At 40.2% G+C, this 27,351-nt stretch overlaps 1 protein-coding gene across 1 annotated transcript; it reads right to left on the bottom strand.

Moving 5' to 3' along the window:
• Positions 1–606: 606 nt before the first annotated feature.
• On the bottom strand, positions 607–25,768 carry LOC145481052 (transient receptor potential cation channel subfamily M member-like 2). Its single transcript, XM_081459441.1, has 33 exons — positions 25,387–25,768; positions 23,772–23,860; positions 22,112–22,274; positions 21,016–21,180; positions 20,661–20,861; positions 20,397–20,568; positions 19,203–19,380; positions 18,966–19,107; positions 18,282–18,351; positions 17,423–17,523; positions 16,858–16,992; positions 16,390–16,443; positions 16,205–16,309; positions 15,627–15,895; positions 14,946–15,174; positions 13,972–14,204; positions 13,120–13,261; positions 12,711–12,839; positions 11,970–12,218; positions 11,258–11,435; positions 10,383–10,515; positions 9,875–10,086; positions 9,611–9,743; positions 8,494–8,732; positions 7,957–8,046; positions 7,085–7,248; positions 6,337–6,422; positions 5,664–5,765; positions 5,088–5,174; positions 4,644–4,749; positions 4,189–4,335; positions 3,633–3,746; positions 607–2,930 (listed from the first exon to the last, which is right to left on the bottom strand). The coding sequence occupies exons 1-33, from the start codon at positions 25,483–25,485 to the stop codon at positions 2,814–2,816; spliced, it is 4,833 nt and encodes a 1,610-aa protein (XP_081315567.1). The 5' UTR covers positions 25,486–25,768; the 3' UTR covers positions 607–2,813.
• Between the last annotated feature and the right edge of the window lie 1,583 nt (positions 25,769–27,351).

Genomic DNA, 27,351 nt, shown 5'->3' with positions numbered 1-27,351 from the left:
GTATACTGTCCACAATATTTATTCACAACTCGTGACAACGGCATTATATGACAAGTCTAACACAACTGATTACCGAATGTATGTGTAGTTTTGCCTCTATAACAACAGTTCATAATCTAACTGTAATTCACATATAAGGACCTGCTCGGATCTTGTTTGGCTAAACGGGTTCTTCCATCTTTGGGTTTTAAATGGCATATTTCTGCCAACCAACGTTACCAAAATTGCAGTGGTCGATGAGTTTGAGCCTTTTACCGATGTCATACACTATCAACAATTTTTCGTATTTTTCAAATATCCAAAAAAAAAAACCACCTCCGTGGTTCAAATCATCACGCCGGGTGTAGTAAATCTGCGAAGGTTTGTAATAATCCGTTGCGAACTCAGGGACCCCAAACTTAAAAGGTAATGTGTGCCAGGGGGAAGCGTTGTCCCCCTGGCATACATTTCTTTGTAAAAATTGGCAAGTTAGGGATCCCGTATACATATTTTTTTGCTTTTGCAACGAATTATTATTAAACTTCACATATTTACTTAAGTCGGCATGATAAATTGAACGGTGCGGTATATTTTTTTGTTTGAATGAAAAAAAAAATTGGAAAAGCATAACATCGGTAAAACATAGTGCAATGTTTCAACAGTGGACCGATTACCGGACAATAAACAAGAACAAAATTAAGACTACAAAAACTAACCCGAGCGAAAAATAGAAATATATGATCATAGGAAGAGAGCGTTAGGCGCACGGGAGGGCTCTTGGTAAGAGCTTACACCTCCTCCGAGACTGTAGCCTGCACATCACTGAAAAGCGCATCACTGTAAAGGTTGTTACTTTAATAAACCGCTTTTCAAGTTCAAAAAGGCGGGTAATTTCCTTAGACTGCACGCGAAAACAAATTAAAATATTTCATAGTCAGTGCGTTCACAAAGCTGTCGCTCGTGTCAAAGTCATTTGCATAACCCTTGAACTCGGTGAAAACCCTTCTTCTGCCGTTCAAATTCATTTTTTGACCTCCTGGATAGTGCAAAATAGCTTCACTTAACATATACTTGTCTGCAATACAGGTCCATTGCCGAGGTAAAAATTGCGTTGACGTCGATCAGTTTCCATGGCGTGCAGGACTCAAAAGGCGAAGTTTTCTCGTTTTTGCGAATTTTTGGAGGAACATTTGGATGCTGAAATGGATAATTGAATTGCTGAGAAGACTAAAGGAAGACATTCATGGACTTGTTGTTAAAAAACTGATGAAAGCACGTCTGCTAATCTGACAGTTCAGTTCGCGCGATTATTCTAAAGCTGCTCTGGGGAGCAGGGATGGCGCAGAGGTGAGAGCGCTCGCCTCCCACCAATGCGGCTGGGTTCGATTCCGGCCCGGTGCCATATGTGGGTTGGGTTTCTCGTTGGTTCTCCCCTTGCTCCGAGTGCCCCTGTTTTCCTCCCTCCACAAAAGCTAGCATCTCCAAATTTCGTATTCGACCAGGATAGAGGCCTCGCGTGAAAACTGGCTCCTCTCTAAATATTGTAATTTATTTATTTATTTATTTATTTATTTATTTTATTTTATTTATTTATCTATTTATTTATATTACGAGAGAAACAATTGGAAACCGTCATGTGAAGTTAAGTTCACTTAAATCATTTTCTCTCGATGTCTATATGGTGATACCTGATTCGTCCTTCGGCCTCACCAACTATCGCCTCGTACAAAAGTAGAAATCTTGAGCTTGTTATCTAACATCTAATTACAATCCCGGGGGGACTCCCATATAGAAAGGACAGGGGTGCTCGTCGTACTTTTTAGAGGTTAAAAAGGCGGTTTTGGTACCTCTTGGGAAATCATGCATGCATGTCCCGTATGTTGTGTTGTGCATGTTGCCAGCGCAACCACCACCTCTTCTCAGATGGAAATATTTTAGCTTTTTCAATCTAAATTCTAAACCAAATAGAACATGATGTTCCTCTATGTTTTCCGGAAAATGATGCACTTTTGAGGTCTAGAAAAACTAGCGTTCTTCTCAAGCGTGCATGAATTTCTTAGAGAAAATGGAACACCATCTTCTTTTATTGGGTGAATAGAACATGGCTTTCCATGAATGCAAAGTATTATAGAGTGTTACAGAAACCGCTGCAGAAAAGGGTATGAAAATCAACCTTGCATCTTTTTAAAGCTTATTTGTTAAGCTCGAGAGACAGCGTGTCCGAGTGGTTAGGGCGCCAGACTTGAAATCCGGAAGTCGCCGGTTTAAGTCGTGCTCTGACCACTAAGCTGGAGTTGTTTCTCAGTAGACTCTAATTCCACTCTTCGGTCATGCTTGTAATTAAATAGCCAACTGGTCTGCCTCCCACCAGTTGGGACTTTAAAGCCTATTGCGTGTATTTGAAATATTACTTTCTGTCAGTTTAAGTGGCATGCCTGAGAACTAGCTAGTTGTAGCTAAGTGCATCGACCACTATAAACAACAACACTCAACAAGCTCATTGCTGATCCCGATCAACAACAGCTTTGCTTGTTCCATGTATCCAGGTGGTTTTCTTTCTTGGTTAGACACCTTAGATGTCACATTTCACAGCACTTTAATACACCATCAGTGCTTAAGGTAAAGATGGGATAAACCTATCGACTTTTCTTAATTTATTTCTGGTGTTCTGTTTGGTCTATAAACGTTTCTAAACCATCAGGTTTTTAGCTGTGTTCTCCGATTTCTCCTGATAACGAGCTCGAAGGATGTTGAACACGAGCCATTGAACGTCCTGCAGATGTATTGCATTCCTTCCTGGTTTCAGAGATAAGTACCATAGTGTACACTCATGATTAAAAATGTGCGTTCCCTAACTCGGCCACTTTGTGCAAGATAAATGAATGACTAGCACGAAGATTGACATGGCCGCTGACCTCTTGCCAGTTGATAACCTGTGCCCCATCCTTGGCCTTAAAGGGAAGAAAAGGCAGTGGAAAGATTAAAATGTGCGGCTGTTAGATTATATCTTTTCTAGAACTTTGTTGCGTGGAAATACTTTGCTTATAGCGAAAATGTTCAGGCAGCTCTTCTGTGTTAAAAATGGATGATAATTCCTTTATCGCCTCTCCTTCGTATTATTTTCATTTGCAGGATTGTATGGTCTTTAGGAGCATTACAACCTACAAAAAGCTTCTCCACATGTCCGTACCTCTACATACCTGAATCGTTTATACCGTAATGCCCATATACCACCCATCCAAACCCCAGTGCCTATTCTACACCCCTTGCCTCTCTACTTTCACATCTTTATAGCTCTGAACGTACATCCAGACTTCCGTGGCCTTGCTCTTCCAATCTTTACCCACCAACTTCGTCCCCAAAGGCGGTCTGTCGTTTCTCCGCCCACTGTTGTGGGAAGAAGAAGATCTGGAAACCAGTAGGTTGCTGCCAGTCTATTGCCGAATTACTAGCCCTCCCCCCACCCCTCCCCCCTCGCCGTTTCAGAATTTTTGTAACGTTTCCAATCTGCCACGAAACATTTGTGCTTCCATACGCATGCCGGGGAGTTGGGGGGGGGGGGGGACTTTCCAGCTCCATACAATACGGTATCCCCATAGCTATGTAAGATCGTAATAAGCGAAGGCATTTTAAACAAGGGTTCGCTACTGTACCTCAAATTCAATATCACCGAGTATCTCTCTAGTTTCATCATGAAAATGCAGTGTTGTTGTTTCCATCCAGGCATTATCTGTATTTCTAAGGGTATCCATGTATCCTTTATAAACCTAGAAGGATAAATGTGAAGTCAACGGTTTAGGATCGAAAACATCATTTACTTGGAAAGGGCGGCGCTATTTATTCCATATCGTAACTCATTCAGCTGTCCCATCCCCATTTGAGTTAAAAGCGCGTCTCGTCCAAGTGATAAAGGTTAAGTGTCATCGATAAAACTGCGTTTTCTCTCACTGGGCATTACTGGAGAATAATACCCTAGAATTAGCCAATCGGATCTCGCGTTATATCGGCTACAAACACAAGCCATACAATAAAATGCTTTATAGCAGTCTGCATTTTTCGGTGGGTTATTTAGGGAAAACAACCTAAAACATGAGGCTCTGGAAAGATCGTGAAAATTTCGAAGGCCCACAAAGAACAGGAATCATAGTGAAATTTCAAGACTTGCTAACTGCATAACGTGCTACTAAAACGACGCGTAACAAGACGCACCTCTGTAGCATTTTGAATGATTGCGTCGACTCGTTCGCCTAAGTTTCCTATTTCCTCCGCGATAGCGGGTTTTACAGCCGCCAGAACTTCTTTAGTGAGAATTCTTCGTAACGAGCTCGGCACTGATTCGCCAACTTCCATCAGGCCCTGAAAAAAAAAAGCAATCAAATTATGCGCAGGAAGGGAAAAATGAAAGAAAAACAACAACGAAAATAAATGAGATGATTTAAGTGGAACAATGGCAGAGGAAAACTCGGATAAAATTTAGCCCAGACTGATTCAAAACTGAATTTTGAAACCAAGGCAGACGGTAGAATTGCAACCTTAAGGCCAAGCAATGTGAGAGGGGTGGGAGTGGGGGGTTAATTAGATAACAGTTGCACAGTATAGTTATAGCTATCCTTTTCAGTGAAATGGAATATATTTAAAAAGAAAGATTCGTATATACAGCGCACCCCAGGCATGGCCCACTTCAAGCTTTGAGGACTTTTAACAGCCACGAATTCCAGAACGTTCTTATCTTGCTTTTGTACAATCAGTCCATCTTCACCAATCTTCCACCTGCACAAAAAAAACAAAACAAAACAAAACAAAACAAAACAAACAAACAAAAAATAAAGATTAAGCAAGGAGTTAATCCTACTCAAAAAAGAGGGAGCTTTAAGGGGGTGCATTGTTTACACAACGTCTTAAATATTTAAGTAAAAGCTGCCAAACTGCAAAAGAAGTCTAGAAATAGAAAAAAACATGTTCCGACCATGAATCAACACTCATACAGTCAAACAGACACAAGCTCTTTGCTGTTGAATAACATAGAGCTTAATTGATCTTAAAAGACAGAGACTGGTTCTCCGCTTATTTCCATAGAGTTCTGGTAACACAACTGGATAATGAATTACCTTGTAGCAACAATATGAGTTGCGTGATTGGGCCCCCATCGAGCAAGCAGTCCGCGACCTGCGACGCCAGTCCTGCCAACAGGATTTCTATAATGATAAAGACAGAGTTCACATGAAAATCATACTTAAGTCATTGTGAATGGTTGATAACTCCAGTCTGATAGAGCGGTTTTCATTTGGGTGCCGCAAAACCAAAACCGAAGTATTCACTCTGGCCAATCACGAATCATACAGACAATGCAGAGAACCTATCAGACTCGAAGAAAATATATGTAGCTGACGCAAAGCGCGGGAAAACGTGTGCAAGCGAGTCACGTCACGATTGGTTTTGGTTTTACTTCGATCTGATTGGATGACAGCGAAAGTGGTGTAATTTTTTAATCCACACTCTTTGCGCGGTAATGCAAAACCAGACAAAAGAAAATACGAATCTCTTTTGACACTCAAGTGAAAACCATTTTAATTCACAATAGCTGTGGGGTGCTCACGCATCTTTGGTATATAGAGTAAGTTCAACTTGAGTTCAAAAAAAAAAAATTCACTCGAAGAAAAAGGAAGACTCTATATTATCGTTACCTAGGCAATTGATCGACTACGTCAATCACCCCAGTATGACTTCTCCTGTTTATCCCTTCGTCAAGGCAGTTAAAGTTGATGAGTACACTTGTGTTGCTAGGACTTGAAATAAAAACAAGTAAACATAACATGAGACAGCGATGTCTGTACTGTCAAGATGACGCATAAGACAAATAGAGCAAGTTTCTATCTTCTTCCATATTACGTGTGCCATCGGACGAGGAAAACAACAGTTGGTTAGGCATGTTAGAAAAGAGTCCGCCTGCTTATTTTTTTGTTTTTCTTTTGGCACTGTGATTTCACCATAATCCGAAACAACAGCAAAGCTAGGACTCATCAACATTGTAGTGATTTGAGAAGCATTATGTGAGATTTTACAAAATGAACACAAGACATCTGTGGTTATGGATTCGTACTGTATCATTGGCTTAAGTATTTGCCGTTTGCCTCACGTTTGTTCCAGAATTTGAATCATCCCAGTTTAGAGTGTCAGGCGCTTTTACGCATTATTTAGATTCCCCCTTTCCAACGAGTTTTTTTAGGCTATCGGCTACCGATTGGATCTGGTCTCTCGAACTGAAGTAACAAACATTATTTCGATCTTGCAATGATAGATGATCAATAATAATGATGAAACACGTTGTGAGAACAGCAGCAGAACGTTATCACCCACTCAAGTATGTCAGGGTCTGCCCCAGGTGGTGAAGCTCGAACTTCTTGCGCGGTATACAGAGGTGGATCGTAGCCTGGGAACGACTCCTACAGTGAATAAAACGAAACAGTTATGTAGAAATCATGTAGAATATCTTTTGTTGTCTTATATTTCACCTTCTTACTTGCCTTAGGGATAATTGCCTTAACAGTAAGACGAGGTTTAAAAAACAGAGTGAATTATGGCGTTTTCCTTTCACTATCATTTTAATTCAACTGATTGAAAAGACTCGAAAATAACAGGCCAATAGACCAATTTCGATATACTAAAATTCAGCCTAACACAACGGAACTCCGTACGAGGCTCTGGGGAATAAACCCCACAAACTCTGTAGTTATTCCCCAGAGCCTCGTACTGAGATCTACTGTTTTAGGCTGAATTTTGATATATCGAAATTGGTCTATTTCAATGTATTGAAATTCTCACTTGGCTCAGAGGTGTGGGGGAATAAAAAAAGAGAAACCACATCGAGGTTGAGGGATGAACAATAAAATTTCCTTTGTTTTGGTCCCCCAAGCCTTGAAGTCAAGTTAAAATTTTGATATATTGAAAATGGCCTATTTCGACATAACGTCGAAGTCCAAGTTGGGAGCTGGGACTAGTTTAACTTCTTTGGAAAATGAGCTCTTTCCCTTCTGTTTGGCAACACCAATATGGCCGCCAAGAAAACGCTCTTTATAGATTTTCGTTATTTTTCTGCGCCACATACCTCCCAATCAACAAGGAAGTCTGGTACAGGGTATCTCTGTTGATTGCTCTTGGGATACGGTGACTGCCTTGCGAGCTCGTGCATGATCTTCTCACGTGCACGAGCGTTCTTCTTGGCACGTGCGGCAGCAGTTGACAGACGCCGTCTCGTGAACCGGAATTCCTCTGTTTTGAATTAAAATTCACTCTGTTAGCAGTTGATAGGGAGTTCAAGAAAACCACAACGACAATGACAACAGGGACGTCACTAAAGAAAAGGTATAATGAGCAGAATAATGGCAGTGCACGTGTGTTATAATTCCTGGTAGATTTCTTTACCGTCCTCTGCAAAACTTCTGCATTGTGTGGAGAGCGTGAACCACCGGGGCTAATGTTTAAAATTTATGTTTCAAATTTACCGCTGTGTTCCAGATTCAATATCGAGATAGTTTTGACAGTGATAAACAAAGTAAATGACTTTATAGTATCGCGAGTTTCGGAGGCAAAATATGAAAATATCTCCTAATGTGGACATAGTGGGTCGCCCACCCGATAAACAAATAAAGGAATGGGGAAGGAAAGATTTTGCTTTTTCTATCCTCCCCATTTTTCTCTCGTTTTTCTCAGCTTTGATAGATATTGCACAGGCTACAGTCAGACTTATTTTTTTGAAAAAAAAAAGGTCGTTTTGTGGAAGTGAAGGAAAGATGGGTGTGATCTGATGAAGTTCGTAAATGATTTCATTCGCGTATACCACTCGATCAGGATGGCATAAGTCAAGTTGAAAACCTGATTATTGTAAAAGTCATTTCTTAGTCGAGTATTCTCAACTGCAAGTAATGTAAGCTTATAGGCTTCTCATCCTATGGTACTCTGTCATTACTATATACTAACCTGGAAGTTCTTTGTGGCCCACATTCTTTCTACTCGTCAGAGCCCCTTCGTAAGACAACCTTTGAGAAAGGGGCCTGTGTCTACCAGAACCTGAAATGAATCCCACGTAAACACTGTAATGAATTTGATATGTTCAAGAACTCTCAATTCTTTTCCTCGCTCCAAGGATTCAATTAAGTCAGCGATAACAAGCTTCAAACAAATGTAAATTGGGTACAGGCTTGATCAGAAATTTCATGTCAAGTGAAAAACGAACGAAACTTTGATTGATTTCAGAACATGCCCTAGACATTTTGATGTGAAACAAATAATAAGTTATGATGAACCACGTATCATTAATATGTTGGAACAATTTTTATGACCATTAAGTTCTTCGTTAAATTCTTAAAGGTCTCTGAAGAGTGTCATGGACGAGACGAAATGCCGGGTCAGAATTGCCACGAGCATTTTACAAGTATTTGTCAATCCCTTTCATTACGTTTTCCCAAAAATAACAACAAGAAATGTTTATGGGGACACGGTATGTTCATGTTTCACCTGTAAGTTCAACGTCTGATAAAGATACAGTTCTTCCAGACCTCGCGGGCTCTACATCACTCGGCGTTGTTTTTGGTTTTGGCGCCGCCAACTCGTGCAGTATGTCAACAATTTTGTGCATGTGTTCTTCCAGTCTAGTAAGTCGGATATCCAGAGAGGAAATCGACTTCTTGCCCGAGTTGGATTGGCTGACGGTCTCTTTGTACATATCGTGGAGTTGACAGGAAACTGATTCCATCCTGTGAGTTTCAGTAATATAGAAAATACCATCAGTAAAATTGGATTAATTAAGCAAGAAATACAAGCAGTCAAGCAAACACTAATTCAGGTTGACAGTCAAGCTTTCAAGCCGCTACACAGCCAAGCCGTCAGTCAGGCAGGCAATCAGTCAGTGAGTCAGTCCCTCCATCCGTCCATAATTCAGTCAGCCAGTTAGTTCGTTTCTCCGTCTGTCCGTCCGTCTGTCCGTCTGTCCTCCGTCCGTCCGTCCGTCTGTCTGTCTGTCTGTCCATCCGTTCGTCCGTCAGCCAGTCAGCCACTCAGACAGACTGAGAGACAGACAGTCAGCCATTCAACCAGTCAGTCAGTCACTCATTAGGTCAGTCATTCGATCCCTTCGTTAGTCCGTTAACATTTAATGTTAACAACTGAAGAGGAACATGCACTAAGTTACCATTCAGTTTTAAAATTGAGCACCTAATAATAGGGAGTTTAAGAAAATCACGACGGCGACGGCAACGGGAACGTCGCTAAACAAAAGGTTTAATGAGTAGAACAATGGTTGTGGACGTGCGTTATAATTCTTGGTACATTTCTTTGCCGTCCTCTGCAAAACAACAACGTGAAACGACCAAATTCTACGTTGTTCGGAGAACGTGAGCCACGACGGCTAATTTTTTTATTTTTATTGCAAATGTTTCGCCCTGTCCGAGGTTCAATTTCGCGATGGTTTTGACGCTAAAACAAAAGAAAATGACTTTAGAGTATCGCGAGATTCGTAGGTAAAATATAAAATAATTTTTTAATCGACGTTGTCCTCGGCGTCGCGTCCTAGATTATTAAACTCCCTAATACTGAATAACAAGCGCAATCCGCACATTAGCACGTGATCACTTACCTGTCTCCCATCACTCTGATTTTCTCCTCTTGAGAAGCGTGAAGTAATGTGTCTTTCTCTCTCAAGTAGGAATCTACACATCGCTCTTCAAACATCATAATCTTCTGAAGATCGTTCGTTTCTAGGAAAAGCTCTGCCAAAGCAGAAACAGATAATTTATATAACGCGTGGCTAGTCACAATTTTGTTAACAAAACACTAAAGTAAGAAAATAAGTTGTTTCTCAACTACGCTAAACTAAAAGAAAAACGGCAATCTTACGTACTTAGTCCAAAACTAGAACTTTCTTGGTTTCTGTGTCCTCGACCTCGACAGCGTTTTAGCCAACGATATAAGCCCTTTATCGCGTGGATCACGTGATTAAGGATGATAAAAGGTGGTATTAAGACCGGTCTCTGTGCGTACTCCATCACCAAATAATATCGTTGAAACTTCCATATCTGATTTGCGTTGGCCTGCACACTGGAAAACGTGTTGCTGAGAAGGAAAAGACAAAATTATTATAAAAATATCTGTGATTCGAGTGGCAAATTCAGGTGATTTTTAGAGTGCAGTTAACTTTTGTCACATTAGTGAACACCAGTTGACCTGTTGAACATGTTATTTCGCCTTGTTGTCTCGGGGTGCGCTCTAAACTTTTAGATGAAGTTGTGAGCATTACCACCGAATAAAGTTGAAAATTTACAAAAATTGAAATTTGTGACCAAGATCTTACAGCAAAGTTGGAATTTTCAGCATATTAGCGGGAAAAAAAAATCAAATTCAACACTCACTTGAAAATGGCTATGAGGAGATTTAGAAGCAGAATATTGGCGACCAGCAGATAAAACGCCATGATAAACAGCACGATAGTGTCTCCATGCTCGTCATTTCGTGGAGTATCAAAAGCAGTGCTTGTCTTGCTAACTGTTAAGAAATGGCAATTCACAATTTACTGCAGTCACAGTCTATTTCAACTTAATTTCAGTTTTATTTGGTTGCTGCTGTAAATGGTTATTTAATCAGATCATTCTTCTCTCGGAATCCGTGACTCGTACTTAATGATGCCTTTTTGGTAACAATAATACCACATGATCATGTTTGCAGAGGTATCTCAGGCAAGTTTGAAAGAGCGATTGTTTGTAGTTAAAAATACATACTCATGGCGAGACCAAATTAGCTCAGGTACGATTAGGTAGTTAGACTTGAATATACACCGCATGATCACAGGACAGAAGTCAAAGCCTCTGTTTGGTGAATTCTAAATTTCGGTACGCGTTGCTCTATTTTAAATTTTCGCGCGTAGGTGACAACCACTGGCATGCAATCATAGACTCTGCAAGGATTTCTGAGGAGTTACGTTATTGTCACTGGCGGTGAACGGTAGAAGAGTCTTTACATTAAGCCCAAAGAGGGTGATATCCTGCTTGCACTTTATAATGCAGGAGCCCATCACACCATTCAGGTCATTTCTAACTTACAGCATTGTAAAACGAAAAGACTGAGAGTTACAACATAATTCCTGGTTAACTCTTTTCGCGCCTTGACGAGTCTTGCACACTTTAAGACTTGTTTGTTCCTTACCCAAGCGTGACTTCCAGGAGCCCTAACCTGTTAAATGTTTTTAACCAATTCATCTTTTGTGTATTAAGAAAAAGAAAATAGTTACGTGTATCTGGTGGATCCACGAACAGCTCTCCATAAACTTGGAAATAAGGTCTGAAGAAGATCCGGGACAACATGGACCAGGAAGCAGTCTCGTTAGGATACAGGATAGCTTGCTGAGCTACTCCATAAGCCAACAGGAATATGACCATGATCAGAAGAAAATACAGCATATCTACAGTCTGAGAAAAGAACGAAAAGGTCTTTTAGTACCACTAAGAAAACAAACAATTTTATTTTATGGGCCGATGCGGTTATCTTTTTTAAACATTCGCAAATTTTGCAGTAGGCGCAAACATAAACTAACAGAAACTATTGTACAAATATTATAATTACATTGTTAAGTTTTAAAGTTATGAAAAAAACTGATAAAACGGGATTTGTTGACTTAAAACGTCTTATTGTTTAGGTATCATTGTTTCAACAATAGACCATTTTACAGCTGTCTGTTCAGTGACCTGGCCTTTGAATGGCAGCGAGACTGCAGGTGACCTTGTTTAATAAAGACCTCACTGCTTTTGCTGTGTAAATCAAGTTGTTTTTATGCTAACTAGCTGGCATTTAAATGAGAAAAGCAGAGAGGTCTGTATAAAAGCAAGGTCACCTCCAACCTCCTTTGCATTCATAGGCCAGGTAACTAAGCACACAACTATAAAATGGCTTCTTAACGAAAACTGGCTGGCAGTGCTAATAAATACAATACTATACTACATTACCATTCGTCCAATCATCACCACGTACGGCCCCAAATGTTTGCTGACAGAAAATATGTCCAACAAGCGAATAATCCACAGCATCACGTCGAGGCAATAGACCACGTGACCAGCACTACGCGTGGTTGGGTGAAGCCTGAGTGCGAGACCAACAAAAAATGATACGACAGCGAAACCGTCAAGAAGATTCCATTTACTGGATGCCCAGTCTTTGAATTTGTTTCCCAGCGTTGGTGGTTCAGAGTGCAGAATCTGATACGAGAAAAATCAAGGTTTATCAGAAGCAAGTACATTACTTGCAAAAAAAATTTCGGACTCTTCTTATCTCATTTCGGACAAATTTCGAACAAAAATTTCTAACACTTTGCTGAAACAAAGCTAACGTAAATTTACCCCTACAAGACACGTTTTAGACTGAAACAACATCTGTGAAAATGACAGCTTTACTGCACCCTCAAGGTTTTACAGATACACCGACGAGAAAATAAGAAAAATTATATCTAGCACTTACGCCTATCAAGCAGTATCAACTAGAGTTCGCTCCATAAAGGAAACTAAGAGCTTTGGATCTATTTTTAACGTTCTATACTGTATTGTAAATATTTCGGACGGTTTTTTTTCAGTTCGGACCCTTTTTTGTCCTAAGTTAAAATCGTCCGAAATTTTTTGCAAGTAATGCACTTAAGTGATGTTTTGCAACGCTATGAGCGAAAGTTGCTGGAAAATCCTTATATGTGTCGTTACCTGTCTAATTTCCTCAGTAAATAATGTACAAACAAAGATGATGAGTATGACTTCACTGATTGAGGGAATGTTCTCTTGACGCACAAGAATGACGTAACTGAACAAGACCAAGAACGCCAGGTAGGCAAACTGTAATACAAAAAACAAAACTCCGCCTTTAAATTAGTAACTGCGCAATCTTATTTACATCAGTATAATCAAAGCTGTGGATAAATCCCTAGTGCGAATGAAATCTATTGAGCAGCACTTTCATGTGACAGTTTTTACTCTGCTACACAAGGTACAATAGTTCTTATAAATTTTGACTTACTTCAGTGGATGAAATTAAAGCCCCGAATTTGAACGTCGAGGCTCTTAGAGTCCAAAGGTATATTTTTTCTCAAGAACAGAGTGAAAACAAGCTGCTTACCACGTTAGACCAGAATTTAGTGACAGGCGCCTTGTAAAACTCTAAGATCTTTCTTCCCCATTTTAGTTTCACGACACGAGTTTGCTGTGTCCACACCTGGTAGGTAGGAATTCTGTGCAGTTCACGTGATACAGAGAGCGTTCTGATTGGTGAGAAAAAAAGCCGTGATTAAACTCCTTTTTCAATAGTGCGAAAACTACTATGCTTATTCAGAGATCGATTATCACTAGTTAAGAGCATGTTACGGTCGAAGCCTAGAATTTAGTCATCAGTGAAACTTGAAAGAAACTTGAAACTTCAAAACTTTGAAAGACGTCCTTTTGCCAATTTTAACTCAATTTTCGATCGGCCAGTCTTTGCGTGACGCGGCTAATCAACCCTGCCTTGAGTCCCTTCTACAAAACTGCAAGCGCGTGATTTCACACAATGTTGTACGATGATTGATTATGTACAGTAAGTGATTTGCCCTTGTCCAAGACCTCCTAACCGTGCGTCAAAGATAACACAGTAAAAGGCTAGATTATGGCCAGTAATGGCCAATTTCCTCTATTAGATGCGCCTGCAGGGAATCATGGTAGTTGTACTCATCATCCTGGTCTGGATATTTGTTTTGATGAACACAACTACCATAATTCCCTGCAGGCGCTTCTCATAGAAGCTCACAGAGCAAATTGGCCATTAGTGTTAAGCGGATAACAAATCTTTCTTCTAGTAAACCTTTATAATTTCCATCGTTTGTCAATTGCACTTTTTCAGTCGTGGTGGCCTATCGGGCTCTTTCAAACCCGACTCTTGCTAAAATATACATCACTACTGCATGGTGTGCTGCGAAAAAAGAGTTAATTTAGGCACCTTAGCTCTATATCCCCATTCTGTCCTGTCATGGCTCGGCAGGACCCGTCGAAGGTGCGGTTTTCCTGTACGTGTTCAGCTTCCTCTTCGTCATCCTCCTCCTCCGTTTCCACTTCCTCGGTGGCTAGCTCCTGCTCGTGTTCCTCAGATGTTACTGGCATCGACAAGAGTTCTTGTTTTGTTTTGAATTCCAGCAAAAATATCGTTGGTGGTATAAGGAGACCGAGCATGGTCTAATGACATAAAGAAAAGTATAGCATTATTACTCGCGGGAGTGAAGGCATCTATAATGGTTGCAGTTTTAGTCAGCCTCAGCCTTCAAACACCTGTCTGTAAATGGCCGGTGGAGTTTCTCTACAGAGAGTCTGTATGGCCAATTGAGTTTAGGAAAAAGAAAACAGAATCTATTCTTGGAGTTATTTATCTCAGCCCCAGCCTTACACATTTTTTTGTAACCGGACGAGTTTCTTTACAGAAAGTCGGTATGGCTAACTGAGTTTAGAAAAAGCAAGCAGAATATGTTCTTGGAGCTATTTATTGATATTTATTCCAGAAGTGTTCACTGAGAAGCAATAAATTTCCTATTAACCCCAGTCTGCTCTCTTCTGCAATGTTTTTTGTAAACTTCATATATAGTATGGTAACTTGGAGACCACAAAGTTGATCTTTGCACCGTAGAATGTTCCGGCCTGCAAGCAGGCTTTTCGCGTGGAAATATAGAAGGAGAGGAAAATGGAAATCTCGAACAAGCAGTAATTTGGTCGCGCCATTCAGAATTGTAAACGGTGCTGGCAGGCTCTTTATCCGTTTTCTTCTCCTTGTTTCTTACCATATCCCTGAGAAAAAACTTCTCTTGAGCTAAGAACGTTCTTAAATACGTTTACGCAGGTAAATACGTTTACCCAGCTGCTGCTAGAGCCCTAATAATAAGCACTAGAGTTTTATCTCGTTAAAACTGCGTCTCATTCTCTCACCTTAATAGAAGACCTGTGCGCATTCTTCATTGCTCCCGTCCATATATCGGTGAGAAGAGCCTGGCAACTAGCATGAGCTAGAAATTCCTCGTATTCAATGGCGACAGCAAGTGCCAGACATGTTTGTTCTCCCCAGTTCTCCAAGTGATAAGTCAGCAGCTGCTGAGTGAGCTCTTCGTTTGTTTGAAAGCATTGATCTAACACCCCCAAAGCCAGTCGTTTAAACTCTCTAAGTATAAACACGAATTGCAAATGTGGTAAGAAATTTAGTCGGATTCGTAGTACGGTGCAGCACGCACGCTTGTGTAGTACTGTGTGGCCTTATTGTGAAGTGCATCGTTGAGAGGTGGGGTGCAGTATGGTATAGAATAGTCCGGCGTTGTATGGTATGGCAATGCTTGACTGCAGAGCTGTTCTATTCAAATATTCTTAATATGGACAGAGGTTCCCTTCATACAAGAAATTTCAGGCGTATACACTTCTCCGTTTTTAGATACAAATGAACAAAAAATTGGCTTTGCGGGCCCAAAATTTTCCCCCGGCTTTCGAGAAAGGGTCCCAGGAGTAAGACTTTTCACCCCTAAGAAATCAAAATAACTGATGGGGATCGCTAAAAACGCCTATGACAACCATAAACGCCAACGGAAATATCAGGACTGACCAGCGGCCAAGAAAACTCACTCGACATGCGCGTAAAGCTCGTCAGTGATATCCGTCTTCGCCTCGTCACGCTCAGTCAACTTAGCCATGACGTAGTATAATTTTCCCGCCACTAGTGCCCGCGCCAGATTCTCGTCCCCTCGCTCCCACATAAAGAGCGCCATTTTCTGCATATTGCACAGCACTGACCACATCAGCAACTCGTTGTATGGGTTGATCACGTGAACTGCGTTCGCCATGTGGTCTCGGTGTCCATCCACAAACATGGTCGAGTTAGCCATATCAAAAGCCTTTAAAAGAAACAACTGTAAGAAACTGAGGCTTTCGACAACAAACTGTGCTTATGAGTGGATCAGAAACTTAGCTAGAGAGCACTGAATAAATTCTGATGCCACTGCGTGAAGATGTTTAAAGGTTTAAAATGAATTTTCTGATGTTTGAGACTTAATTCGTTTAATGATAAAATCTTAGCTAATAACAAACAAAATGAAGTTTTGGGCATTGTAACGACAAATGAACTTATTTTCGTGAGATACCACGGTCATGGACTGTACGCCGATAGATTTGATTTTACGCCAAAATAAAAATACGCGACTTACCCTTGTGATCGTGTTAAAGTTCTCTCCGTGTCCTTTGTATGTGCTTCCTAGCAATCGCCGAATGACATGGTTTACATCGGAAAGGGTAATCCGACAGGAATCTACCTGCAGAAAAACTAACATTTTAGTGCTGTTCCTTACTCGATAATTACACCACAAGCAAAGGATTTCTTCCCCAGACCTACCTTTTCCATGCCGATCAATTGTCTGAATACAGCACTTGAAGAAGACTTCCTCCTCTAAAGAGAAACCGAATAGTTTAACGGAAAATCACATTGGAAGGTTTCAGAATTAAACATGGACTTGGAATTTTGATGGAAGTAAAATAGCGTGAAAGCAAAATAACGCGGAGGCAGCGTGGCCAAGTGGTTAGGGCGTCGGACTTGAAATCTGGAGGTCGCCGGTTCAAGTCCCGCTCTGACCACCAAGCTGGAGTTGTTTCTCGGTAGACCCTAGTTCAACTCTTCCGTCATGCTTGTAAATAGCCAACTGGTCTGCCTCCCGCCAGCTGGGACTTTTAAGTCTATTATGTTTATTTTGAAATGTTTCTCTCTTTCAGCGGTGAAAGTCGCCCTGTAAGCCAAGCTACACGATATCGACTTTTAACCCAACAATGTTGCGTTAAAAGTCGGCTCCTTGAATCTTGCACTCACCGCTTTGTATAGTTCCTCTAGTCGAGTTGACGTCAGAAATTTGTTCATACTGACACCATTCTCCAACAGCAGATTAACAAACTCCACTCGATTGTTAACTAGAGCATCCATCATCGCATCCTCCAAAGCATCCATCTGATAAAACGATTAAAAAAAATAAATACTACTTTTCTTGGCATTGAGAATTACTTTCACCTTGGGCACATATATAGACTGCTGAAAGAAGTTGTTTTGACCAATAAAAATCGCCGAGAGTTCTGCTCACGCAAAGCAGACGTAGATTAGTCCACTGATTTCACTTAATAGCAATCTTGGCGGTTTCCTCAAAATAATGTTTCGGTACCTCTCCTCAGAAATACAACGGAAACGAAACTTTACGTCTCAAGTTAACTTTGTTTTTTCAATAGGCAAAAAAAATTCATCCAAACGACACCAAAACGACACGACATGACACCAGATCGCATGATAAGCAAGTCTAATGTTTAAAGGGAGAGTTTATCACTCTTATAGGTTTCCTGACCAGCTTAAAATGCAAAATGTATCCATTTATTTCACTTATCCATACCTCCCACTTTTGATCTTCTGTGAAGATTTCTGTTCGGGCAATATCGGCTCGGTTCCATATCAGGGCCAAACTCAACTGGTCTGCGGCGGATGCGTGCTGTGCTATAAACAACAAGACAAAACCCCACTAACAACTAACAATATGGTAGGAACTGCACACAGTGTGCTGAATCCCTGAATCTCTCCAGTTTATTGTTTTCACGAGGAGAGCCTTGAAACCCTACTTTAGATATCTTTCTTATGAGACTATAAACAAACAAAGCCTCACTGCAAAGTCTTAGTCTTAAAACGCTTTTGTTATGAAATAAAATTTAGAGTGGAATGGCACAAGGCTTTCAAGTTGGCAGTCATTTCATGTATCGGTTCACTAGCCCGTTGTTCCTTTTACTTGGTTGGTTAGGTTTGTTGTTCTTCTTTTTGCCTCTTTGCTTAGATTTGTTGCTTCCTCGTGCACGACGCCTCATGAGCAAACTTTAGTACAACAAATCATCTCTTAATTAACTAATTAATTAATTAATTAATTAATTAATCAATTAATTATTATAAGGAATAATAAATGTACGAATGACTTCCACTCGGGAAAAAATCCGAGTCCCAGATGGGATTTGAACCCACGACTCTCCGTGATCTAGCCGGACGCTCATGGGTTAGTGCCTCTGGCTAGATCACGGAGGGTTGTGGGTTCAAATTCCATCTGGAACTCGGATTTTTTTTCCGAGAGGATGTCGATTAATTAATTAAACAGTATTAACAGGTGGCGCATTTTATCCATAAACACGCAAAGAAAGGAACACCTTGACCGAACAAGCTTGGTCATTAACCCAAATATGGTTTCGGTAAAAACGGACGTTTTTTCAAACCTTTCAATAGAGCTCTCAGTATCGCTCTGTCGATCTCGATACCATCCTCGTCCATTCGGAATATTGTTATCTAGAAGAGAACAAGTCAAAACAAATATAGGATATAGCGTTCTCTGGTAAAAAGTACCAGAGAACGCTATATCCTATATCATCATGATCAATCCTGGTAACGGATCCGCGATATTTTTACAAAACAAATAGTCTATATCCACACCGAAAATGACATGGTCGCAACTATCGAATAGTTAACTGTCAAAAAGTTAGTAGTTTTGCATCAACTACGCTACACGAGTGGCTTAAACAATTCGTGCCCCTTTTTCATCCAATCAGAAAGTAAGACCAAAACCATTGTAACTCACTCGCACTCGTTTTCCCGCGCTTTGCGTTGCTACATGTAACTACCTCGAGTTTTGATTGGTTCTCTGTGTCGTCTGTGTACTTTGTGATTGGCTAGAGCTATTACTTTGGTTTTGGTTTTGCGACACTCAACCGAAACCTGCTCTAATGCTACCTGGATAAACATCAACATGAAGATATCTTAAAATAATTAACTGACAATACTACTTCTGTACTTTCTGTTTCATAGATTGTTATGTGTATTTTACCCAACTATAAGCATTACTACAGTTTTAACAACTGAATAGGTAATGTTTCTTTCAAACTATAACCTCGTTGTCAACTTACATATCTCTTGTTCCCCACACATTTAAGCACGTCATGGTAAATTGCATAACATTTCGTCTCGTTGCATTCTGGGAAGGCTTTTTGAATTCTCATAAGAAGCTGTCTGTGTTCAACAACCTCGGACATGTCTTCCATGTCGGTTCTGTGAACATGCAAAAATGTGTGCAACCCTTTAATTAAAAAAAAAAAATGAAAAACATTTTACTTGTTTCTGTAAATTTAACCTCAAACACGCACCCATCATTTGATGTGACAAGGCCATGAGCATGCGCTAAGATATCGGCAGCCCTTCCGCTGCCCTCGGCAATGACGACAGGCACAGCTGGGGTACTCGTTACAGATTCCAACACCGTCAGGATTGTGTTTGGGCCTCCCTCAAGAACAAGTAGAACCACTGGGATACCATGAGATTTGCCTGAAAGACATGAAAATTGGGGCGTTAATGTTTGATAAACAACGTCGCCAAGCACCGATCTAAACATTACCAGAGACCCAAATTTGCTTTCGTAGCTTTGCTCTTTTCTAGGTCTTACTGAAATTTAGACGTTTGGTCTCATCTCTACTACAAATGACATACGTGATTTCACTGCGGTAGCCGTGTACCTCGCTTTTGTATCTCACATAAAAACAATAGCATCTTAATGTCGTTGTTCCTAGCGAAAGTAAGTTAACCGTGGCGACTTGCGATTGAACCAGAGCTATTACTCAAATACAAACAACTCGTGATGGCGTTAATGGGGGAACACTGCCTTGCGTTTGGTTAGCCCATGCGACTTCCGGCGATAGCGTGACAAAACAACCTCACTTATCTCCCCAGCACTACGAGCTGAATGACAGACAGCACGTGCTGGATCGGACAAGAGTATCGGTTGGCAAGCGATGTTCAAAGGCGATGAAAAAACAACAAGCTTGGGGGAAGTCGCTGCGCAGACTTAACCGCACCACACAGGAGTGACCCCTTGTTTATTATGCAGGCAGACATGACCAACCTCGTCTCCAAAGGGAGGGAGGGAGGGAAAATTAAACGATAGATTTACAATAAGTAATAGCTACGTTGCTTAGACGAACTCAGAATGGACTCCGAATAGTTTTCCGAGCTTTTATACGGAGACGTTCGTCTGTTTGTAAGCCAGTAGAAAAGGCTGTACTACCGAACAGCTTACCCTAACACGTGTAACATCTTAAACATGAATAGTGCTTTAATGCTTTGCACCAATGCTATGGTACGTTATAACGTTCAGAAGATAACAAAGGTACGATGTTTTAGGTTTAGCTACAATAACGCTTACAGTTTGTTGACCTTTGGAATATAACTGCTCAATAGCTCTATAGAAAGTGATGCCGCCATGAACGGCTCATTCAGAACGTACGTCACGCTCCATTAACTATATTTTACTGGCGTGACAGTAAAATCTCATTTATATTACTCACTTCTAGCAATCTTCTTTGTTGTGATGCAGTTTTGCAGACTTGCACGAAATGGGATTTCTCCGCCATATTTTCCAGCCGTTCCATCATCCACCAGGATGAAATGTGAATGATTGTTATCGAGGCACGCTCCCTGTGACAGTAGACTGGAGGTCATGTGGTACGTGACAACTCCCTAGGTGGACAATTCAAATTGGTTATTTTCAGTTTCATTCTCGTGAGCGTTTTGAAACATAAACAAACAACCTATGGATTCTATGTGCTAACCTTGCTGTCGATTAAGTCTGTCCTGTGGTCCACTATCCCCCAGGTAGCGATACCAATCAAATGCAGCTGCGATTCTTTATCCTTCAGCGGCTGTGCCCCGCGTGACATGACGGTGTGACCCTTAACAGCTTCACCCACGTGACGCATCACGCCAGTGTTTGTCCCGCCTGTGATAATCCACGCGCCTGTTGTCTGGGCAGCCTGTGGAACATCATCATCTCTATAAGAAGTGTTACAATTCTCTAAAGAGGAAAGCTTGAGCGGCTCCAGAGTGTAACCGCCCTGAAGAGAGCTCACTCTACTCCCTCCTTGTTTTTAGTTGATTAGTTTTGAGAACAAAAAGTACAAGAAATACCTTTAGCAGCCCCTGTCGTAACACGTGCTTCAACTTGGGATGTAGGACAAAGTTTTTAGCTCCACCGGTGACAGAGATGAGCAGCTTGGGTAATTCTAACTTCCATTGATCTCTTAAAAGGCGTAGAACTTTTTCGGGATCAGTATCATGAGAAATACGGATGAACTACAAAAAGAGGACAGCCTTATCAGTTGAATGATTAGATCAATCGAGATGGACGTAAAAATGTAATAGTCTTATTCATTCTACTTTCGTTGGCATATAATTGATTTTTGCTGTTCAGTCGTGGCAGTGCTCTACTTCGGTATTTAGCTGTCGCGTTCTGTCAAAAGGAATGGGAAGTTTAAGAAAACCACGACGGCAACGGCAACGGAAACGGGAACGATAATGGGAACGTCGCTAAACAAAAGGTATAATAAGTAGAACAATGGCTGTGCACGTGCGTTATAATTCTTGGTACATATCTTTTCCGACGTCTGTGAAACAACATCGTGAAATGACTAAATTTTTGGGTTGTGTGGAGAACGTGAACCATGACAGATGATTATTAAAATTTATATTTCGAATTTTACGCTGTGATTCACAATCAGTTTCTGGTAAATAACTTTTAAAAAGCCTGGTTTTTACTAGCTACGCACGCACAAGCGCAAGCACAAGCGCAAGCGATAGGGATGACCCAAGTGAAAAAGAAATTCGACGCAGACACAAGCACAAGCAAAATCATCCCAACATTCCAAACTGTTTAGGCGCAAGGTAATCTGGATCCAGTGTTTTCATTGGCCAAACTTAACCGCTTGTAGTAAATATTGTTGTGCTTGTGTTATGCCTGAGCGGTATTTCGTGTCTACGTGTTGAAGCGCAAACGCAAGCATAAGCGCACGCACAAGAAAAAGGAAAAATGTTTATCCTTGCGCTTGTGCTTATGCCTGCGTCAAGGCCGTTTTCACGGTGAAATAAGAATTATTATGTTGGCGCTTGTGCTTACGCTTGTGCCTACGTCCCGAGATTCGTAGGTAAAATACATCAGTTTACAGCAAGTCTAAACTCAAGTACACGTATTACACTAGGGCTTTGTTCTGCGCTTAGCACTACTGACCTTAGCTCTACTCGTCTGTCCAGCACCAGTGAATTCCAGTTCACCATAAGCGTTCGTTGGTTGTTCTTTCGTATGTCTGCTCACCTCCCACGTAACATCACTACCTAGAATATTTCGTGTAGCTTCTTGTTTGTGATCCTTATCTAAGCGACCGCAGCAGCAACTGAAACGATAATTATTATCATTCATTGGATGCATTTTGTCTTCCTTTTAATTGGCCGAAAGCTCACCAAGAGGCCTGCAAACAACTGCCTACAAATAATGGTCAGGCACAAGATGCAAATAATATTCTGGCCATGTGTAATAGTAACTACGCTCTTGTGTGGAAAACGACTGATCGCCTTACCTGAGCTGTCAGAGAGTGATTTAAATATGAAAACAAACTCGGAGATCAAATGATAAAACAATTATTGGTTTTCGTAAAATCTCGTGATTTGTCAATGTCTCGCAGATCAATTAGCCACTGACAAATCACGATATTTTTCTCAATCCCGTCCAATAATTGTTAATTTTTTAAAATATTTTATTCATTTATTTACACTACATATATTACATTACGATTACAGAATACTTACATTAAAAAGCTTATAATTAACAACACAGTAGTAAAATCTACTTATGATTTGCTAGATTACTAGTTTACAATTATCGCGTACAAAATGTTATTTTACATTACCTAGTTATACAGTACGCCATATTACTTAGTCTACTCAGAAACATTGCTTACTACATACGACATTACTTACTTACAAAACGTTGCATAAAATTACTGAGTTACTTATAATATGCTATATTACTTACGTACATCACTTACAATACATTATGTTACATTACTCACTTACAATACGCTGTATAGCTTACTTACAGGAATCACTTGCACTATAGGTTACAGAACGACGCACGACATTTGGAACAACTACAATAACTAATTTAAACTTACAAATTAAATGTGTGACTACGTACTACATGCATTAATTTATGAAACTTGACCACTTCTTTAAAAGGTATTATGTTTGTTTGACATAAGAGCTATACAATATTCAATTTCTATTTTGTCATGTACCAGATTTATGTGCTATTTAATGCTCTGCAATAAAGGAAGTACTTACGGATGAGAATAAAGTGGTTAAGGGTTGAACAAGAAAGCCAATTCTTAAGTAGGCCGTTAATGATTTCAGTTTTGGAAAGGCTCAGGGTCTTTTTTAGAAACAGACTGATACCATTTAATAAAATCCGACCAGAAAGGACTAGTAAAGGGACAAGATAAAACGAATAAATGACTGACTGTTTGATCGACGTTTGTGCAGAAGGGACAATGAGGGTTTTCATTATGTACAGACTGTAATTGGTGTAAAGAAATTGTGAATAATCTTGTACTGGAAAATTGAAAGTTTGATTTCTTTAGTCACGGGAAAGGGTAAAGAATATATTTGTATATAATTGTTAATTAAGGCGCGATTTGTACGAGGTAGTTTGCTTTCGGACATTTATCTTTCCTAGCTTTTCTTTACGGCTGTCTATCCCTTTGCCGTGACTACTCTCTCTCTCTGGTGTTACACCAATTATGATCGCACCGTCCCTGAGTCATCAAATATTGTTGTGAGGGTTCATAATCGCTATATTAGCACTGATGTATAGTATTGAAACCGTGGGTACTCACCGCCTGACCTCTTTCTTGGACGGGATGAACTGGGTACACGTTCTCTTCTTGAATGTGTTGTATATCCAAGAATCGTTTCCATGTGAGGGCTGGTAAAGATTTAAAATAAAATGATCATAAAAGTCATCACAGAATTTTCATAGGTGACCTATCAAAAACTAATTTAATAAAAAAATGATTCTCTATTGGAAAAATGAAGTTTCAAATATGCTTTTTCAATAAGTTTCTCGAAAACGAAAAATGTCAAAAATGAAGGGCATGCACTCTTCAACCACGTTTAGAAAATGAAGCATTGGAAAATCCAGCTGGAGGCTGTATTTTAATTTAATTGTTATCGTTTTTTAAGAAACTAAAATACAAGGGAATATTTCAATCTTTCTTCATCTCATTCAGTTGAAACAGCATGAATTAGCGGTAAAAACTGTTATTTATGATTGGTTTTATTCTTGCATGTAAAGATGTATTTGCCGTCAGATTCCCTTATCCCTGCACAGTGACACTATTTCGAGGTATGCCTGCATGAACCTATTTTTGTTATTTGAGATTTTTTTGTTGCGAGAGGCTGCATATCAAGGGAATGATGTCATTTATTCCGTTTGGGGAATATGACATGGCAAAGCTGCATTGCGTCTGGATCGCTGTTTGCGTGCTTGCATGAACGCAGACTAAATTTGTTAACAGAAGCGTGACTTTTCCTTTGTTATATATTGTTACCACTCCGGCGCAATTCAAATTACACCATCATACAAAATAATCTGAAACAAAAATGAATCCATTCAGTCATTTATCATAGGATGAAAGTTCTTCTGTTAGACTTTCACTAATATTTTCCTAACATATATATTACAAACCAAAAATAGTTTGCGTAAATTGTTTTACTTTTGGTCTGAGCTAAATAATTCAAATAACAACTTCTAGCAAGGTCAATGACGTGTTAAGAGTGGTTAAATCAAATAAACGAGTAATTTAAATATTTGAGATAGCACATGTCAAAATTAGTTAATCGAAGAAAACTTTTTCCTTGATCAAGGGCATTTCTTAGACTGAAAATTAAAACTATAGCAACAAGGACGCCTTCGCTGGTTGGTTTCGTAAAACTTCAAAATATCTGTTCAGTTAAATTTTGGTAAGTGTTCAAGGCTTCAAAGTCCAAGTGGACACCAAGTTGAACTTGAAAACCTTCAATTGCAAACGTCCTTGCGAAAGAGCTTTATCTATTCTTCTTTGAGGCCTTGCTTGATTTCAATCAGTATTTTGTTTATAATATGAAGAGGAGTCCGCCAAAATGGTAGAGTAAATAATTTTAAAATGTTCGAACATTTATATTCCATTTAATCACGCAATGCCTTTGAATAGGCTGATTAATCTGAATTATTGCCAGCTAGTTTAATAAGAGTGCTGTGGGCTTCGGTCGAAAGTATGAAAAACCTGAAAGTTGTTGAAAATAATCGAGTGGTTTGCAAAGCTGAGCAAACACACATTCAAGCTTCAAATTGTTCTTCGTCGAGCAATATATACGCACCATACTCAGCCCGAGCATGAACCAGACTGTCCACGCAGTCGAACAACTAAACGTTAAATCGTTGCTAGTATTAGCTAGTGTTAATTGACTAACCTGATTTAACGGTTTCTGTTTATATCCAGTTCTGTCTTGTTTAGTGGCGCTTTGACTGTTCTTATAAGGACCAGTCCCTTCCATGCCATTCGATGCCATTTTACCGTTTCATTATCATAGAAGGCTACACGAAGTCACGGCGAGGAGGAAACTTTGAGAATCAGAGAGAAAACGTTTTAAAAAGAACTTCCTTGGTTCCACAACTCGGTCAAATGGGGCAAATCAACGCAAAACGGAAGTTTAAAGCTGAATTCCGGTTACATTAAAAACCACGCACGGTTGGTAATTATGTAGACTTCTAACTGGAGGTCTTCTATTGTTACGTAGCGACCGAGTACAGCGTATTTAACAACCAGATTTCTCTCCAATCACCTCCGACTGCCTGTAATTTGAGAAAGTGGCAATCACGTCAGTAAAATTTAGAATTTTGTTTCTTAGAAGCTGAAGTCAAATGCGGTCAAATGCGGCAAATCAACGCAAAACGGAAGTTTAAAGCTGAATTCCGGTTACATTAAAAACCACGCACGGTTGGTAATTATGTAGACTTCTAACTGGAGATCTTCTATTGTAACGTAGCGACCGAGTACAGAGTATTTAACAACCAGATTTCTATCCAATCACCTCCGACTGCCTGTAATTTGAGAAAGTGGCAATCACGTCAATAAAATTTAGAATTTTATTATTTGGTCCTTTCTTTCACTCCGCTCAGGTTAAATATTACCTGATCGACGAGTTAGACACCAAGCCCTTCCTCGTTTCTCTACTGAGGCGCCGACCAATAAAGAATCGGAGACTGGGAACGTTCTCGTCCCCAGTGTTCCTTTTAGCCGACGGGGCGTTGGCATGAGGAAAAGGTGGCTCTAGATACTCCACTCTCGCCTCCATAGCCCTTTTCGCTTCTCGTATTATTCTCGGGCCAAGGCCCCGCCGGCTAACAGAAGCGAAAGGGGCTATGGGGACGAGAATATGGATACTCATAATTTGATAGACTAGATTCTTGGACAGCAGAGATATCATTAGTTTCCATGCCAGAAATATCACTGGTTGTTATGCAACAAAAGAATCGATCGATCACAACACCTAACGACCTTTAGAGAGTTCAAAGTGCAAAAAACTAGCCAATCAAATCAAGTGCCTCGAGAGCCTCCTTTTACTCGTGATAAGGCCCCGCCGTTCCTGAAGGACAGGTAGGTCTGAGGACAAGATTGAAACAGGAGCAGAAACTTGAAAATGAGGAAAAGCTCAAGATCTAGAAACTGTAGGAGAGGAAAATCTGTCATTACTAAAAAAACGTCTTCTCCGGGACCTTCGTCCCTAAGTGCAAAATAAAGAGAAGTTGAAGTTCGTTCAAAATTAAAAACCAAAGCGAAAGTACTGTAAACAATTAGCGAGCTCTCTTTGTTTGACGAACCAATAAGAACCATTGTGCAGTCGATCAAACATTGATAACATTTTTAAAGTAAATAAACAAAGATGACAGTGCCTCGATTCAGCAAAACATACTTATAACGTTTCTGTTTGACAGCGAGCACAGCCCGCTTGGTCGAACAGCATTGACGGGGACCTCACATCGTCGCGTATGTCCGGGGCAATGGCCTAATGGCAGCTAGATGTCTGACAGATAGGTATTCAAACTGAGTGGGGAAGGATGAGTACAAGGTCCTTTCTTTTTCCAGCTGCTAAGATACCTAAGATACAGCTTCTTAAGTCATTAAGTTAAATTTCTTTGCATGTGCGGGTCTGTAGTTAGTTTCTAACACAATTCGTTTTATTTTCAACTTTATCCATTCAACCGAGGAACAGCCGATTAAAAGGAATGTTCGTCATATCCAGCAACGTCCATGCACTTGTGAGGCAATGGCGCGGGAGGGGCCAGAGGTTTCGTAACAACCTCGAGTGTTTTCTTTTTTCTGTGGCTCTCTTTTTCCAATTTACGTCATGCTTATACAATTTGTTCTAAGGACG

Source organism: Orbicella franksi, chromosome 3 (genome assembly GCF_964199315.1).
Source record: "Orbicella franksi chromosome 3, jaOrbFran1.1, whole genome shotgun sequence".
Lineage (NCBI taxonomy): Eukaryota > Metazoa > Cnidaria > Anthozoa > Scleractinia > Merulinidae > Orbicella > Orbicella franksi.
The sequence above is the reverse complement of the archived record's forward strand: the minus strand, read 5'-3'. Positions and strand labels throughout refer to the sequence as shown.

Coding starts and splice junctions, on each gene's coding strand:
- LOC145481052 (XM_081459441.1), bottom strand. CDS start 25,485: ATGGCATCGAATGGCATGGAAGGGACTGGTCCTTATAAGAACAGTCAA. Junction 16,993..17,422: donor CAGAAGATCAAAAGTGGGAG/GTATGGATAAGT, acceptor TCGTTTTATCAG/ATGGATGCTTTGGAGGATGC. Junction 15,175..15,626: donor GAGCTTTACGCGCATGTCGA/GTGAGTTTTCTT, acceptor GTTTATACTTAG/AGAGTTTAAACGACTGGCTT.